Source organism: Lissotriton helveticus, chromosome 5_1 (assembly GCF_964261635.1).
Source record: "Lissotriton helveticus chromosome 5_1, aLisHel1.1, whole genome shotgun sequence".
Taxonomy (NCBI): domain Eukaryota; kingdom Metazoa; phylum Chordata; class Amphibia; order Caudata; family Salamandridae; genus Lissotriton; species Lissotriton helveticus.
The window spans coordinates 1,586,244,693-1,586,263,312 of NC_136065.1; the positions used below are offsets into that span (position 1 = coordinate 1,586,244,693).

An 18,620-nucleotide genomic window follows, 5' to 3' on the forward strand; every position below is an offset into this window, starting at 1 on the left:
TTAACAATGACTTAAGACTTAAAAAGATTCAAGTTTAAGTAGCTTATATCTTATTTAACACCTTGGCTGCTTTGACTTTCCCCTCCTGTGCTGCATTCCCAGATTTACCATTGTTCATGACGAGCTCAGCTCGTCATAAGCACCCTAGAGGTATACCTCATGACGAGCTGAGCTCGTCATGAGCATGGAAGGGGTTAAAAGAAATATCAATGTAAGCTGTAAATATACACTGACTGGAAATTTCAGACAGACTTCAATTGGGTGGTCCTTCATGGAGGGACAAGAATTTATTGGGGGCAATTTAGGAATCATCACAACTTAATGAAAGTGTGGGGATAGACCCAGGTCTTTTTGTGGCATAATGACATCAATGTATGCAGCCATATAGAATACAATAGGGCAACAGTGTATTTGGGGGGGGGGTTGTTAAATGGGACATCACAGATACCATCAAAGTTCATTCAACTATTTGCTACTATTTTAACCAGCATGAGCAGAACATTAAAGCATCCTATGTGAGCAGTGGAAAGAGCGTGACGGAGGACATAATGTATTTCATGTGAGATTTGTAGTTTCATATTGCACAATTCAGCCCACTATGTGGGCTGGAGCACTGCAAAGGTGTGTTGTTGCCTGTGGGGTGCAGGGGAACTGGTTAGCATAACAGACAGGATTAAAGAAGTAGACATGGTAGTACCATATGAGCAGTCTCCAATCTTCAGTTCTGTCACTCCATCAGATGGGTTGACTTTTCGTCAAGTAGCTCAAGTCAGTCATCCTGGTTTTCAGGACTATATACCTTTATTAGCCACAGTGAAAACTACTGTCCACACCATTTGTTCTGCTTCTCAACACCACCTGACCATCCACGAGCCAGGTAATGTTCAGAACCTTCTCACTTCTGGTTATATTACACTGGAACTTTGGCCCCAATTGAAACAAGACTACTCCCTTTATCTGTCTGCATCTGAATAGCTTATCGAGGCTTACCTCATAGTCCGAAAAATCCTGCCTAGAATTTCTTCACCCAGTCCAGCAAGACTTACAATGAACCAAAAGCCCGGCCATTCTGAATTAAGGACAGCAAGTCTCTGGACATCTATGTTAAGCCATGTCTGTTTGACACCTGGCTTCCAATCCATTTGTTCATATAGCCACTGGGTGCCCAGTTTCTGTGTACGGACATCTGCTAATCGTTTAAATGGATAACAGACCACCACTTTGATGCAGTGTCGAAAGTCATCCTGTGCCCCGGGCACCCCCCCAACTTTATGCTGACTAGTAAGGGAGACATCGTTTACCACGCATCCATTTCAACATGGTACTATTATATTGTGGTTTTCACTACGCAAGTCGTTACATCGGCTTGCACTGGAGGGCGCTGTAGACTGAGGAATAGTGTAAATTACTGTTTCCAATACCATCCCTACTGTATGTAGACTGGAGTTGGAATAGTAATTCACACTATTCCTAAGTCCAGCGCAAGTCGATGTAACGACTTGCATTGTGAAAACCGCGATCTAACAGACCGCGTTGAAATGGCCCTCGTTGTATCGTCATACATCTACTGGTGGTAACTGATTCTGACTGACCCTGGGCTCTGCCTAACCAGGCCCAAGGCCAGTGCTAAGCTGAAGACACGTAGAATACAGTGAAAAGACTTGCATACACCTCAAGTACACTACGGGTTCGGGTACCCCTGTTATTGGCATGGCTTCCCTACAAGTCCCTAGTACATATAGGGCAGGGGGATTGAAACTACCTTTAAGTCCTTAGTACAGAATAGGGGAGGGTACTTTAGAGGCCAGTAGCCTTTTCTGCACTTGCATGTGTGCACTGCTGGAGGTCAGTCTAAAAAAAGCCCTGTGTTGCAGGACTGCTTTTAAAATGCCAATGGTGCCTAAACTTGACTTCTGTGTTCGGGGCACTTAAAAATGAATAAAACTACAATGTTTGGGCATGGTAGGTACCCCCAGGGTCTCCCCTAGGTGTTCTAGAGGGGGAGGGTGGAAGTGCGGGGTCAGGTACTTATCAGGAGAACCCATATAAAAAAGGTTTTTATATTCCCTGGGGTTAGTGAAATTCCACATTTCACTCTTCAAATTGTTGTAAAGTGCTTCCCAAATTCAACTTCTGTGCTAGGAGCACTGTGACATGAGGATTTGCAATATTTTGATATATTCAGAACCCCTAAAGTCTTTCCTAGGTGTTCCAGGGGTGGTGGGTCCTGTAGGTATAAACAGGGTCCTTATAAAACCCGTTTTATAGGCCCTGGTATTGGAGAAATTGCCCACTTCATTTTTCCAGTGCAGATCCACAGCCCATAGGTTAACATTGTAAGAAGTTATTAGTTAATAACTGGAAAAAGACAAGACTTAAAACTAGGATGAAAGGATTCATAAGTTATAAGACTTTGTTGGCCAGCATGGGGAGTAAAGCTTAATTCAAACAGTATTGTTAGATTTAGAGTTACTGAAGCCTTTACCTGCTGTAGTCCAAAGTTGTGGATTGTGCCTGTCTGTCTCCCAGGAGATTCTGAACAGGAGCAAGCAGCTGCCCAGACCCCACCCCCAGGCCAGCAGACCATTGGCTATTCAGCTACCAGGCAAGTCTGAGCCCTCCTCTCACACCTGCCCAGGCCCCTTAAGGCCTTGCTGGGTGCACCCCACATCATTCTCCTCCATCTTGTGAGTTGCAGCCCACATGTGCCCAGATTGCAGACAGCAGAGTCCAGGAAGTGGTAAGGAGACAGACTAGTGCTGTCTCTTCCCAAGACAAAAAGTTGTTTAAAAAACGATTTTCACTTTCTGGGTTTACGGTCTATGCCTGTGGTTGTTACAGTTAAAAATTGTAATTTTAGCCTGCCTGTAATTGCATATTTTATCACCTGTGTTGTGTTTTAAATGTATGGTTTTCCCTGCCCATGATTGCCTTCATTTAGTGTGTTGAATTGTGGGATTTGCAGTCCAACCTCTATAGTTTGTCCCTCTCATTCCTTGGTGACAAATCTGTTTTCCCTCCAAATTTCTCCTTTGCTCTGTGCTTAGGCCTGTGTGCTCAAACAGTGCACCCCCGCCACCATTTTGTGTTCACAAGCCAGTGAGGGCAGCACCCCTGCCCCTCCCTCCCCCCAGCAACAGCGATTGTCTACATCAGAGGGTGCTTCTGTGAGCTGTTTAAACTGTATTTACTGGGGCCTGTGTACTTCGTTTTTTGGCCAGCAGGGGCAGTAAAGCTTTATTCAAACAGTATTGTTAGATTACGAGTTAGTGAAGCCTTTACCTGCTGAAGTTCAAAGTTGTGGATTGAGCCTGTCTGTCTCCTAGGAGATTCTGAACAGGAGCAAGCAGCTTCCAACTCCCTGGCCAGCAAACCTTGTCTGGGGTTGCTGGGACCTTATATGGTGTGGTAATGGTTGGCACATGTGTACACTGATTGGTGGTTGTATTTGGTGTTTCTATTGGGTTAGGGTTAATGTCCTCATTGGTTGGGTATTTGAGGGTTCGGATTGGTTTCTGGGTCTGTGATTTAATCATTGTAGGGTTGGGACTAGGGCTAGGGTTAGGATTTCTAGTGGAAGTAGGGACTAGGGCTTCCTATGTTATTGGTTGTTGGGAGTAGGGTGGGACTAGGGCTAGGGTTAGACCTTTAATTGGAAGTAGCTATTTAGGGCTTCTGGTGTGATTGGTTGTTGGACCAGTTGTGGGACTAAGAGTAGGGTTAGGCTTTCTATTGGAAGTAGGGACTAGGGCTACCTGTATCATTGGCTGCTTGGACTTGGGGTGGGACTAGTGGTAGGGCTAAGGCCTTTATTGGACGTAGAGATTAGGGTTTTTGAACTGATTGGGTGCTTGGACTAGGGTTAAGATTGGCTGCAAGGTCCTGGTCTCCTATTGGTTCTAGATGTTAGGGCTAGTGTTGTGATTGGATAGTGTTAGGGCCAGGGTTCCCATTGGCTGAAGGGGCCACCTGATTACTAGGGCTACAAAAAAAGGCCAGGCTTAGGGCGTCTCAGCCCGGGTGTCTCGGCTAAGGGTGAAGACGACAAGGGTGGTTGCCTGTTTGGGCCTGTTCGAGACTGGTCGGGACTAGGGCCAGAAATGCTGCCCTTCTTCTCATTTAACAATACCCAGCCCACACCATCCACAACCACAAACAGAGCAACACACTCACACCAAATATACAACACGCACAACACCATGCACAGATTAATGTACCAGCATGCACCACCAACCCAACCAAACCACATCTACACACCCTACTATACCTACTACCACACATATCCACCATCACCCACAAACAGTACACAACTCTATCCTATACCCTAAACAATACACTCATTACTAACACGCCAATCAACACCAAAAATAACTACATCCCACTCAGACATACTCTCACTGCTGTAATTACACCTAACAGTTCACCTTTTATCACTAACAAATATATAAAAGATCCTTGCATCAGTTGACGTAATTTTTTTTTTTTTTAAATCCTTCACTCTTTTATACCTCCGCTATCCTTTTTCTATCAAAATTAACAGACTAACCTGTTCACTTCTCAAATTCCATATTCCATATTCAACTATATTAATATACTGCCCAAATAACTGAGTAACATATCTACTACTCAAATTACTTCATATTTATACTATACTAATTCTCAACACTAATCCGTTAAAGGTTCCGGAGTGGCGTGCTACTCGCCAGAAAAGCGTTTCAACACCCATCAGGGGTAACAAGTAAGAATGCAAATCTTTCTTCCCTTTTTATCCATCCGCTATCCTTCTCACTCCAAGAAACAGACTAATATCCACCACTGAAATTACCTCATATTTCACAATATTAATTCACCACTAATCCTTTATAGGCTCCCTGAATAGCATGCGTCAACAAGCGACCGATAAATAAATACAAACTTTTGTCCTACTCTATCCTTCTGCTATCATTCCAAATAACTGACTAACCTATCCACCACTTAAAATGTACTTGCATGTTTCACTATACTAATTCAACATTAATCCTCTGTGGGTACCGGCGTAGCGTGCTACCCGCCAAAAAAGCGCTCCAACGCCTCATCAGGGGTAGTAAGCGCTATATAAATGCAATTACAATACAATACAATACAATAAATGATGCCTGGTGTTAGGAAGCCTCTTGGGGAGGAGAGGCTGCTGGGCATAGGAATGCCTGAGTCGGGGAGAGGAGGGGCAGAAACTAATACTCTGCAAGGGAAGGGGGAGAAAAGCTAAATACATCAGTTTCATTTACAACTCTCCTCTTTGACCCAAGGCAGATGCTAGCCTTTAGACTGGGTGTGAGTGTTTGATTGATTCAGATGCTCCGTCCATCACCACCCCCTTTTGTACCGCTTTTGGCCGCCATAAGTGTGGCAGGGTATGCTCAGAAGTGAGTCCCTTGCTCACTTTGCCACTGGATTCAAGCAACCCGGGCTGAAGACGGCTGGAATGCCAGAAACCGGTCCTCGGAAGCTTGTTTCCGGTCCAGGGAAGACATGGGCTTGGCAGTTCGGGCTGGACTGTTCCCATGAGGCACAGGGTCAGACTGATTTGCATATAGCCATGTCTGAACTGGGGTGGCAGAGTGGGCTAAAGAACGGTGATGGATTCAACCCAGATCTTTTGACTGGGTGTGAGTGTTTGATTGATTCAGATGCTCCGTCCATCACCACCCCCTTTTGTACCGCTTTAGAAAGGAATGAGCAGGTGCAAGGGGGAGATACTATGGAAATTATTCATACTAGGGGTGTGTTTAGCCAGCTCTTCTTCTGCTGAAAATGTTGACATATGGAATTTAGGAAGGTTTCTAGGTTAGCATTTTGCTATACTTTGGAGGAAATAGTCATGCTCTGGGGTGCTGCCCTGCACCTCATTGGACAGGAGTGCCCTCCTGCTTGACTCCAGAGAACAGAATAAGTATCTGAGTGGGGCGGTGCATATCAGATCTGCTTTTGTAACCTAAGACAATCAAAAGGGCCCACACTGAAGAGTTTGATGTGCATTCACTGGGCCTGCACTCTGAAGATTATGCCTTTTGCACCATCTGGAACTACATCCATGTGGATCAAACCTGCTTCAAAAGGGCTAAAGAGATGACTCCCTGCAAGCTACAGATTAACAGAGCTCACCTGGACCATCACCACAAAGAAACCCCAACCTGGAGGACTACCAGTGGATTTGTAAGGGTTTTGTCCAAGTGGATTGTGTGAATTGAAGTCTCACACTTTCAAGGATCCTCTTGGAGATTCCAAACCCTTGGATTGTGAGTGGGACACTTTGGATCCACAAGAATAACTTCAGGAAGGAGTTCTAACAGGATCCAGCCTGCTGGAGGGGGCTGCGCAAGACTGAGATCCTCCAGAACAATTGCTAAATGTGAACGTGCCCCTGTCATAGGCCACGAAATGACCAAAAGTGGCAGTCTTGGTTTCCAAGCACTAGAAAGTGACTTATCTTTAAAAAATAATATCTCTGGTTCCTTACAGTGGATTTTTTCGTTTAGGTGTCATTTAAAATATAAAAAGATTTCCTATTTTAATAAATTTGTGTTGGATTTTTGTGTGTGCTGTGTCCTAATTATTGCTGAATTGGTATTTTTAAATGCTTGATATACCCGTCTGTGAAGTTAAGCCTGCATGCTCGCAGCCAAACTACCAAGGCTTGAGCATGGGAATAATTTTCTAAGCCTTATTCTGGGCCCTTTATCGAATCAGTGGTATTATTGCAAGTGGTTAATGCATATCTGCCACTACTAATAATCCACTTTCCAACATAAGGAGGTACTGGCTGAGCACTCAAGTAAAGTTAAGTAGACACTGAAGGAGAAAGCATTAATGCAAACAACTAATGAGACCGATAAAAGGGTGTAGTTTAATTTTTTTTTTTTTAGCTAATCCCTTCCTCCCCAGAATCGTCTCTCTGCAACACCAGGGCAGGACTAAAGGTAAAACTCGGGTTATGCACAATCTGCTACTTACACAGTTGTACCACTCTCAGATTTAAAAGGAGTAACAAGCCTCCTGGTCAATGCCGGTTTTGCGCCTCATATAGCAGATGCCTTCGGTCAGAGTGCAAAGCCGATTCTTTCCCCAAGCACTGCTTGTCACACAGCAGCATAACCTCATCCCTGAACACTGCACTCTACTGACCCAGAGGCTTGACCCATCCGGACACTCGGCTACTGCTGCCAGCTGCGTCCTGCTTGGGGTACAGGCCTACACCCAGATACAGATGCCACACAGGAGCACACTGTGTCCGACGCGCTATGCTTATGTACAGCCCTCACATTGTGAATTCCAGTCGTGCAGAAGTGGCAGTGAGTGATCAGTATCTGCTCACTGAAAGACTGCGCGGGAGGAGGTACAAAACAGCAGGTGCACAGCTCTGCAAACAATTGTATGTTAATGGAAATAATGAGAAATGTTATCACATGCAAAGAAGCCAGCAGGTAGTAAAGTACACCACCAGTTCGGTGTAAAGCGGCATACTACTCCCACACAGGCGGTTCTAGGGGTGGGAAGAAGGCATGCTTACCAATGTGAGAATCTATTTCCACAATCTTTTCTATGCTGGCGGGTTCCATGAGTGGCGACGTGATCCTCTTCTCCACAGCCAAACATACCCCCTCGGCGGTCTGGATCCCAATAGCAGTGGAACCGAGCTAGAATGAGGGGAGACAGTGAGGGCAACTGTAAGCATCACTCCCATCATGAAGGGCAATCCAAAGAGAGGATACACAGAGGCAAATGTGTCTCGACAGAATCGAGGAAACCAGAACTCGGTCATTCCATGTCAATGAGGGCAAAGTTACAGACACTCCATTAAAGAACAGCACATGTACAACATGGTGAGCAACAGTATTAAGCACAGATGGCATTAGTGCACACTGCCACACACATTAACAGTTTAGTTACAGAAAATGCACGCTTCCCTCAGCGGGAGTGTGTTTATGTGACTGTTCTGGGGACACTGGAGGGTGATAGTGGCCAATACAAGTGTATGTGAGTGAGCTGGTGTAGCGGATTACACGTTATGTGTAAAGAGGACTAACACATTAAGGCAGTTTGTCTGTGAGGATGAAGGATGGTTTGAGAGGGTGTGACAGAGGACCAAGTGACAGTAATGGTGAAACCAATAAAATTACAAAGGCCATCAAAGAATAACAACATTAAGCCACTGTGGATGAAACAAAGAAAACAGACAGTCTTAAATTCCACACTCATGTGAAAGTACAAACTGCATTGTGTTGGTGCATTCAGTAAAGTGAACTTACTCATGCAATTAATGGTTTAAATAATGTCCTATTTAAGATATCACATGAGATTGAGCTCACAGACAACAGTAACTAGTGGGCTGTGATCATCAGTTAAACACTGTATGGGGAAAATCCCGAGTGCAGATGGCCTCCCTCTTGAATTTTATGCCTTCTTTGTGGACCATCCGGTGCCCAAGCTGGTGAAGCTTTACAATGAAGCGTTGGAACGCGCGAGCCTCTCCCTACAACTTGTGAGGCATTGGTGACCACCTTGTTGAAACCCAGAAACCCCTCTAATGAGTTATCCACATACTGCTCCCTCTCCAACTTAAATGAAGACACTAAAATACTTGGAAAGCTATTTGCAGACAGGTTGCTTCGTTATATGCCATGCCGTATCCATGTTGACCAAAGTAGCTTCATCCCAGGTTGTAGCAGGTCACAAAATGAATGGCGTCTTTTTAAAATATTGGAGAAGGCTTCTCAGCGGTGGCCGGATGTGGACTGTTTTATCAGTTGACATGCAGATGGACTATGATTCTGCTTAGTTGGAGATGCTTCCATGAGATGATAGACCGTTATGGTATAGGAAGCACCTTCCACAGAACGGTTAAGGTCCTCTATACCTTCCAAACAGCGAGAGATCATACAGGAAATTTAACTTGTGTTCCCATGTGTAAGTAAAGCACTCCGATACCCCCGGGTCTAGCTAGCGCTATATAAAACGTATAAATAAATAAAATATCAGAGAAATGTTATATAGGCAGTGGCACCAGGCAAGACTGCCCCATTATCCCCTTCTGTCCACACTGACAATTGAGCCATTTGTTTGGTTTTTTTAAAATTATTTTTATTTTCAATCAAAATAAAAGTTGCAGTCATAACATTAGTAGGAAATCATTGTACATAACCATTTTACATCCATGTTTACAGTATCATTTTCTAGGAGAAAAGGGTGCAAAAGTACATTCAATAAATCGCATCTTCTATTTCCCTTCACTGCTCTGTGTAATGGTTCTTTCCTGTGAAGTTGCAGGCACGGCTCAGTGAGTCAGTGATTGTATTTCCATCTCGAGTGGGCAGTTGCATAGCATTGGTTACCCTTTCTTCTATTTCTAACCCATAAAAGCTCAACCATAGGTCCCAGATCCACTTAGTTTTTGGGGCATCCTATGGCTGCATTTGTTGTCTTTTCTGCTCCCATCTATAGGTCTATACCAGCTCTCAACTCATTTAGAGTGGGCATATGTCGAGCTCCCCATTTCCTGTCAATGTCCCTTTGGCCACTATGAGGGGAGAGGGAGAAGGAGAGCGAGGGATGAGGGGGAGAGGGGGTAGGGGAAGCAGCCTGCCCTCCAATGGCACATACTCAGGGATTTCAGTTGTGTCTACTTTCTCTGCTCTCCAGGCATGCTGTACTTGGAGGTATTTGTATTTTTGTCTGTGCGTGAGTTGAAATTTAGCTTGTAGCGCCGAAAAGGGGCTTAGATCACCTCCTGGCAGAATATTGCCCAGCATGGAAATTCCCACTATGTCCCACTTCCTGAAATCCCCTAAACCGGCTATTTTGGGTAGTCTCCTGCCTTCCCATAGTGGTGTTGCCCTTGTGAGTCTCCTGTCCCATTCCATTTGCCTTTCAGCCCCCTTCAATGCTTCATTACTCTTTGTAGCAGGCAGCAGGCCTCTGGTGCCTGTGCCTCCATATTTATAGTGAAGGTGGGTATGATTCTGGAATTGGAGCCTTTCCAGAGCATATGTTGGGTGGTCATCCGCCGCATGCCGCAATTTGTTTTGATGCGCGGCCCTATAATAGGACAGCACATCTGGGAGTGCTATCCCTCCATTGTACCGACTACGTTGTAGTGTATGTAGCGCCATTCTAAGGTGACCCCATCCCACAGCAACGTTCGAAGGTCATCATTAACTGTAGCAAAAATTGTTCCTGGAATTTTATGGTACGTGTTTTGTAAGATGTAGAGTAGTTCTGGGAGAGTAATCATCTTATACATAGTTGCTCTTCCTAACAACGTAAGGGGAAGTCGCCGTCATCTAGCAACATCTTCTCGAAATTCCGCGATGACCAACAATGTTTCTGTGTAGGCATTCCATCTCATTCGTGGAAATGAACAGTCCCAGGTATTTAAACCCCTCTTTAGCAACCGGGAGGTGTCCTGATATGATATATATATATATATATATATATATATCTCAATCAAAAAACAAGGTTGCCCCGAAAGAAGCCATCACACATGAAGGGGTACACGCACAAATGCCTCCGGTGGTAGCAGACAGTGTTTCTCACCCGCTCCTCGATAAGCAGCCAAACGCGTTTCGGGTCTCACTGTACCCTTGATCACTGGCGAAATGCTTGATGAATGCGCTAGGACCAGACAAAACTGTTTTTTGGAACGTGATTTTATTAATTACACAAGTCCCGCCCTAGTGGGCGTCACTGTGGCATCATGGTTAGCGTAGTCCACATCATTTCTGCCATGCTTGTTAGTCCCGTTAAAACCCTTGTGGGTGTTTTGTATAGTCCATAAAGTTTCCTCAGTTCACATCCACAAATAATAAAATCCATAATAGGTGAAGCGCTGGTTAAGTTCGCTCTGGTACTGACCAATATGTACCTGAGGCTCAGGCCCCCTTCATTCCAGCGCACACTCGCGGTTGCGAGCATGCAGGATCCGCACACCGGCGGCGGGACGGCTTCGCGGCTGGACAGGCTGCTTAACATCAAAAAACAAGGTTGCCCCGAAAGAAGCCATCACACATGAAGGGGTACACGCACAAATGCCTCCGGTGGTAGCAGACACAGTGTTTCTCACCCGCTCCTCGATAAGCAGCCAAACGCGTTTCGGGTCTCACTGTACCCTTGATCACTGGCGAAATGCTTGATGAATGCGCTAGGACCAGACAAAACTGTTTTTTGGAACGTGATTTTATTAATTACACAAGTCCCGCCTATGTCGCGCTCTCACCTGATGGGATTGTTATTTTAGGGATGCAGGAACCGCATCCACTTGGTTAATGAACACGGAGTCCTTTCTTGGCAATATATGGAACTACTACTATCAGCATGCCGAGCGCCAATTGGGGCGGGACTCATTACTTTAATAAAAACCAGTTCTTACACATGCAGTTTCCTGCTTCTTTGCCAGTGATCAAGAGCTACGATAGAGCTCGAAATGCGTATGGCTACATGGGACTGCGAGTGGCCTGCTGCTTACGCTGACGCTTGCGGATTGGTGTGCACAACCCCCCTCTGTGTGTGGTGTTCTCTTTTGGGCAACCTGTGACTTATATATATATATATATATATATCCAATACAGGAAAGAGTATCACGGCACACTTCTTGGTTTTAACGCAGTTGTTTATTCAAACGTGACACAACACCTCCTACGCGTTTCGAACCGTAGTTCCTGCTCACGGTAGTGATAGTGATTAGTCCCTTTTTACTTTCCACATTTATATCATTACACACCCCATTAATTATCTGGGGCATGATGGTACTTGTAGTTATACATATATTATCACTATGCATTGCATCATGCATTACAATATGCGGGTTATGCACATCAACGAGGACTATTTTTGTTACTGCATTGGAAAGCGTGCCTAATTTTAAAGGATCCTTCGCTTCCGTGACGCTCGTGATGCACACGTGCGTGTTAAATCATCCAACATAGTACCTGATGGGTGATTTTGTGCGTAACTTAAGACTATAATGTCTGGTACAATTCAGGGCAGACATTATAGTCTTAAGTTACGCACAAAATCACCCATCAGGAACTATGTTGGATGATTTAACACGCATGTGTGCATCACGAGCGTCACGGAAGCGAAGGATCCTTTAAAATTAGGCACGCTTTCCAATGCAGTAACAAAAATAGTCCTCGTTGATGTGCATAACCCGCATATTGTAATGCATGATGCAATGCATAGTGATAATATATGTATAACTACAAGTACCATCATGCCCCAGATAATTAATGGGGTGTGTAATGATATAAATGTGGAAAGTAAAAAGGGACTAATCACTATCACTACCGTGAGCAGGAACTACGGTTCGAAACGCGTAGGAGGTGTTGTGTCACGTTTGAATAAACAACTGCGTTAAAACCAAGAAGTGTGCCGTGATACTCTTTCCTGTATTGGATTAAACAGAGACACTGCCCTGGTCTCTTCACGTGCACCCACCGGAACAGAGCTCCCGTTGCGACAGGACAATTTGTTGTTTGATATATATATTTACACACACATATACAGTCTGTGACTTCACGGATGGTGTTGGTACACTGTTACCAGCCCACGACCTGGCGGACCTGCAAGTTGAAGCGTTTTGCGGGGACTTGAGAGGCTCTTAAAGTTTTAATTGACTGATCTAGTTCGCCCAGCCCTGCACTTGCCACAAACACAAGGACTTTACCTTGGTTTCCCCTCGTCACACCAACCCAGGTTTGGAGCATGCTGGGAGTTGCAGTGCGAGATGTTCTACGTTGCAACTGACGATCACTTGGTTGGGGGAGGCGTGCACTCAGCAATCAGGAGTGCTGCAGAGACTTATATCAGCTGGGCGCACAAACTTTCAGTTGGGCAGAGCCATCTGAGGAAGGCTCACGCCGAAATGCATTACGCTGTATCTGCTAACTAATAAAGAACCTCGTCACAAGTCCCCGCCTGTGAGATATATATATATATATATATATAAAACCTACTGGCGGTCGCCAGTAGGTATATATAGTTAGGACCTAGTTACCATAGGAAATTCAGAACATTCTATTGGGAATGACTTTAGTGCCGATTGAGGGATCTGCCTGTAATTTTCCTTAAATTTGCCTCGCTCCGCTCCTTCCCTGAAAGTTTCGGGGGGATTCGTCAAGCGGGGGCCGAGAAAAAATGGGGGGTCCCAAAACGTGTTTTCCCCATGTTAATTTCCATAGGGACATTCTGACAAGGCTACAGCTCGAACGGCTGAACGGAATTACACCAGATTTGGCAAAATGGTAGGGACTGGTATGCAGCAGTGCCTTTTGTATGTAAATCCCTCCAGTAGTTCTTGAGAAAATTGAATTTGAAATTTTTCAAATGGCATTTTCTATGGGACCTTTAGACACGGCTACAGCCCGAGCGGCTGAACGGAATTACACCAAACTTGGCTAAATGGTAGGGACAGGTATGCAGTAGTGCCTATTCTATATTTGGTGAAAATCCCTCCAGTAGTTGTTGAGAAAATTGAATTTGACCAAATTATATATCTATATGCGCTCACCGTACGCGTACGGTACGCGTACGTGCGCGTACCCTTACATGCGTGAACGAGTTTCTGATTGGCTGGCAGTCGACTGTCAACATTCCAAACTGTCCAAACCAGGAAGTGTTGGCCACCATCTTGTTTTTCAGGAGAACCGAGTCACAAGAGAGCCCAAAACAAGAGTGAAAAACACGAAAAGGGGGCAGGGTAGAGACCCCCCAACCCTCTCGCCCTTCTCAGGGGGTCCGAAAAGGACCCCAAGGGCAAAAAAAAAAAAATCAAAAAAAAATCGCGGGGTATGCGCACCGTACGCGTACCCCGCGATTTAAAAATATATATTTTTTTGCACTTTGTGGTCCTTCTGGGACCCCCTGAGAAGGGCTAGGGGGTCTCAACCCTGTCCCCTTTTCGCGTTTTCCACTCTTGTTTTGTGCTCTCTTGAGCCTCACTTCTCCTGAGAAACAAGATGGCTGCTCAGGTGGTCCCAGAAGGATAATAACATATATAAACGTTATCCGCTAATAGAATTAGCATTTACAAAACCTTTGAAATTTATTGAAAAAAATATAGGTTTCACGCCTGATATAGTTAGGAATTAGCATTTGAAAAACTTTGCAAATTCACTGAAAAAACCATAGGTTTCAAGCCTTATATAGTTAGGAATTAGCATTTAAAAAACCTTGCAAATTCACTTAAAAAAACCATAGGTTTCAGGCCTTATATAGTTAGGAATTAGCATTTAAAAAAACATTGCTCCTATATAGTTAGTTGTACTAACTATATTTCGCGCACCCGCAATCCACTGCTGATGATGTCACATATTACATCATTCATGACATGGTCAGTGACATCACTGATGACATCACTGATGACATTTCAAATGACATCACTGATGATATCATTCATGTGATAATACGATGCACCTCCTCACACTCTAATATAACCTTTGATACACCCAGTGTTAAATACAGACTACCATTCTTGAAACCATTGACACACCAATACCAGTTACTACATACGCACTCACTGATTCCTAGGTCTACACACACATTCACTCATTCACCCATAGAATCACTCATACATACAGTCACTCATCAATACAACACTATCATATGCACTCATACACCTATACAGACACTCACACACTGCCACTCATCCATGGAGTTACTCAAACACCTAGGCAGTCATGCAAAGAATCAATCACACTTCCATTTCCTCAACTATACAGTTATACACACAACACCTTACTTATTCAAACATTAACTAACACATACTTACTCTCTTATACAATCACTGATACAAGTACAAATGGGGGTGGGGTCGCACACTACTCCCACACCAGCGGGATCGCCCCTAAGGACTGTGGTTAGTCCAAATCCCTTTGACTGATACAAGTACACAATGATCCATACAGCCACTCGCTCATTCACTGGCTCTCATGTATAGCCATTTATATATGCCAACTCTCACATGCACTGTGTTTTACATATGTACTTACTTGGACATGTAGCACTGAGATATCCATTCACTCACCAACACCCATGCACACAGTCAACCGCCCATATAGCTGTTTCCACATACACTCTTGAACTCATACACCTAGTGAATCAACTGCTCACACATCTATGCACAGAGTCACACACCTCCCAGCCACCCACACACACAGTCTCCCATTCAAATACTTGGGCAACCAATCAATAACCCATATCCACTCATATAGCTACCGATCAACACATGCAGCAGCTTGCACAACAACAGACATACTGATGCACACATTCAGACAGTTTAGTCACTAACCCATGCATTTAGTAAGACACATTTAATCACTCACTCATACAGTCAGTCACCATCCACCTAAATCCTTCATCCAGACACTTATACATCCACTCATTCTTCAATATGTAAAACATATTTAAACTTTACAGAAACACAGTCACTGGATGATGTCATCAGTGATGTCAAATGAGATGTCATGAGTGATGTCATGAGTGATGTCACTGACCATGTCATGAATTATGTAATATGTGACATCAGCAGTGGATTGCGGGTGCGCGAAATATAGTTAGTACAACTAACTATATAGGAGCAATGTTTTTTTAAATGCTAATTCCTAACTATATAAGGCCTGAAACCTATGGTTTTTTAAGTGAATATATATATATATATATATATATATATATATATATATATATATATATATATATATATATATATATATATATATCCTCCTGCAGGGTATAGGCTTGATGTGTCCCAGTTAATAGTGTAGCCAGTGTGATCGCCGAATTTCTTAAATAGATGTAGAATAATGAGATTGTGTTGTCAGGGTTAGTAATGTATAGTACGATGTCGTCCACGTAGAGTGAGAACCGTTCATCTCTTCCACATTTTTCATTGTACTGGAAACCACTTATCCCAGGGTGAGATCTGATCAAGTATGCCAGTGGCTCCAGCACCAGAGCAAAAAGGGGGGACAAGGGACAGCCCTGTCTTTTTATTGGGAAATCCACGGATAGCATCCCATTGACTCAAACTTTGGCTCTCGGGCTAGTATATAGTAGGTTCACCCATGATAGAAAGCTTTGTCAAAATCCGAATTTTACCAAGACTGGATGTATAAAAGGCCACTGAACTGTGTCAAAGGCCTTTTCCGCATCCAGGGAGAGGAATAGGTGTGGAGTAGATCTCTCTTTCACCGTGTCCAGCCAGTTGGCTAGGCGTTGGAGTTAAGACGAGTAGCGTCTAGGGGCAGAAGGCTCGATTGGTCATGGTGGATAAGGGCTGATATTACTGTTATCAACCGGGCCGCAAGAATAGAGGCCAAGAGTTTGGTTTCAACATTTAGCAGCGAGATTGGGCTATATGACCCACAACTCTCGGGCGGTTTCCCTGGCTTGTGATTTACTACTATCGTAACATTGCTGAGGTCTGCAGGAAGTGAGCCCTCTTCCTGTGCCGCATTGTCTTGGCAGTTCGGGCAGGACTGTTCCCATGAGGCACAGGGTCAGATTGATTTGCATATGGCCATGTCTGAACTGGGGTGGTGGAGTGAGCTAAATAATGATGATGGATTAAACCCAGATCAGTTGTCTGTTTGGGGGGGGGGGGGGGGGGGGGGGGGTGATGGGGGGGGTTGGGGGGGGGGAGTTTTTCATTTGATCAAACGCTCAGTCAATCATCCCCTTTTGTATCGCTTTGTTCGCCCCGAGTTGACAGGGTATGCCCAGACGCGGATCCCTTGCTCACTCTGCCACTGGATTCAAGATAGCCTGGCTGATGAGGGTTATGAACCCGAAACCGGTCCCAGGATGCTTGTTTCTGGTCCAGGGAAGACATGGCTTGGCAGTTCAGGCTGGTCTGTTCCCATGAGGCACAGGGTCAGATTGATTTGCCTATGGCCATGTCTGAACTGGGGTGGTGGAGTGAGCTGTAGAATGAGGATGGATTAAACCCAGATCAGTTGACTGGGGGTGAGTGTTTGATTTGCTTAAACGCTCCGTCCATCATCCCCTTTTATATCGCATTGTACATCTCCAGCAGATGTGGACGTAGGCAGTTAGCATTTTGCTTAAAATATTCTGCAGGTAGTCCATTTGGACCTGGGGCTTTCCCTGATTTTTGCCTGCTAATTGCATCTAGTACTTCTTTCAGGGTAATAGCCTCTTCTAAACCATCTTGATCAGCTCGAGTCAGGGAGGGGGTTTTTATATCCTCAAGGCTATCTGTGTCTCAGCTGCTAGTGGCCTAGCATCGTAAAGTCCATTACAGAAGCGGGCAAATGCCCCTGCAATAGTTTCGCAGTAGTGTGCACCTCTTCGTTCTCATGTATCACATTCACCCATCTTGCCTCCCTTTCCTTCTTGCCCAGCCAGGCCAGTAGTTTTCCTGCCCGGTCTCCCGATTTATAAAGTCGATGATGCGAGGCCTGAATTTGCGTCTGTACCTGCCTTTCTGTCAATGCCTGATGTTCCCTATGCGTAAGCGCCATCAGACGCATCTGGGCCGTGTCCACATCGAACTCAAGTTGCAGGAGCTTTTGTTCCAGTGCCTCTACTTGGTGGGTCTCTTCATGCCTCTTTCGTGCCATCGCAGCCTGTATTTTACCCTGTAGCACTGCTTTATAAGCCTCCCATAAGGTTGTTGCTGAGGGCACCGTCCCCTCGTTTTCACTGAAGTAAAGGTAGGTTTAAGTTTTAATTACTCCCGCACATTTTTGTCACTTAGCTCCCACGTATTTAATCTCCATTCTATGCTCTGCCTATTCCGCCTCTCTCCTATCGTTAGCCAAAGCGGCGAGTGGTCTGAAATTCCTCTAGCCAGATATTCCACCTTCTCTATGATCCTAACCTCTCCTGCCAGCGCAAAGAAATAGTCTAGTTTAGAGAAGACTTTGTGCTCTCCAGAGAAGTATGAATAGGTGCGATTAGTCGAGTGATGTCTGCGCCAGAGATCAGTTAGACCCAAGGAGTTTGTGAATTCAGCCAGGGGTGTAGGAATGCAAGTTGTGTGCGCTCTAAATGCGGGTCACAAACATCATTGAAATCCCCCCATTATGTGTGTGGAGGGGCCAGAATCTAGCAGGATTTTGGCTATGGCATCTAATGTCTGGGTTGCAGCCTCCGTGGAGCATATATACTAACAAGAGTCAACTCTTTCCGTCCCCATGTACCCTGAACTGCAACAAAAGTTCAGTTTGGCGCTTTCCAGGTTTTGGTAATACGAAAGGGAGGCGTTTTCTTGATTAAGATCACCCCTTCTCTTGCTCCTGAAGGAAAACCCCATGTGCGAGCGTAGTGTAGATGCCTCAACCTAAAAAAGTGCAATGTGTTCCCATCAAGTAGGTCTCCTGTTTGAAGACAATGTCTCGCTTGAGTCTCTTAAGGTACTTGGATACTAGCCCTCTCTTTATCCCAATCCAATCTTCACCCATTGTCTACTTGCTCTTTCCTTCTCTTCGCGTTTGGGGGGAGGGGGGTAGGCTCTCCTATCTCTTTTCCCTTAATCCTATCTATGACTTTTGTTCCCCTACTGCTGACTGAATAAAAAAAAGAACCCCCCATCAACTAATCTACAAATTATTCCAGATACCCTAAAA

General features: G+C 44.7%; 1 protein-coding gene across 1 annotated transcript in view; it reads right to left on the reverse strand.

Moving 5' to 3' along the window:
• Positions 1–18,620, reverse strand: part of PSMA5 (proteasome 20S subunit alpha 5) — a 58,222-nt gene that overhangs the window by 9,480 nt on the left and 30,122 nt on the right. Inside the window, exon 3 of the mRNA XM_078644757.1 lies at positions 7,550–7,676. Coding sequence (XP_078500883.1) covers positions 7,550–7,676 — 127 coding nt within the window. The remainder of the gene's footprint in view (positions 1–7,549; positions 7,677–18,620) is intronic.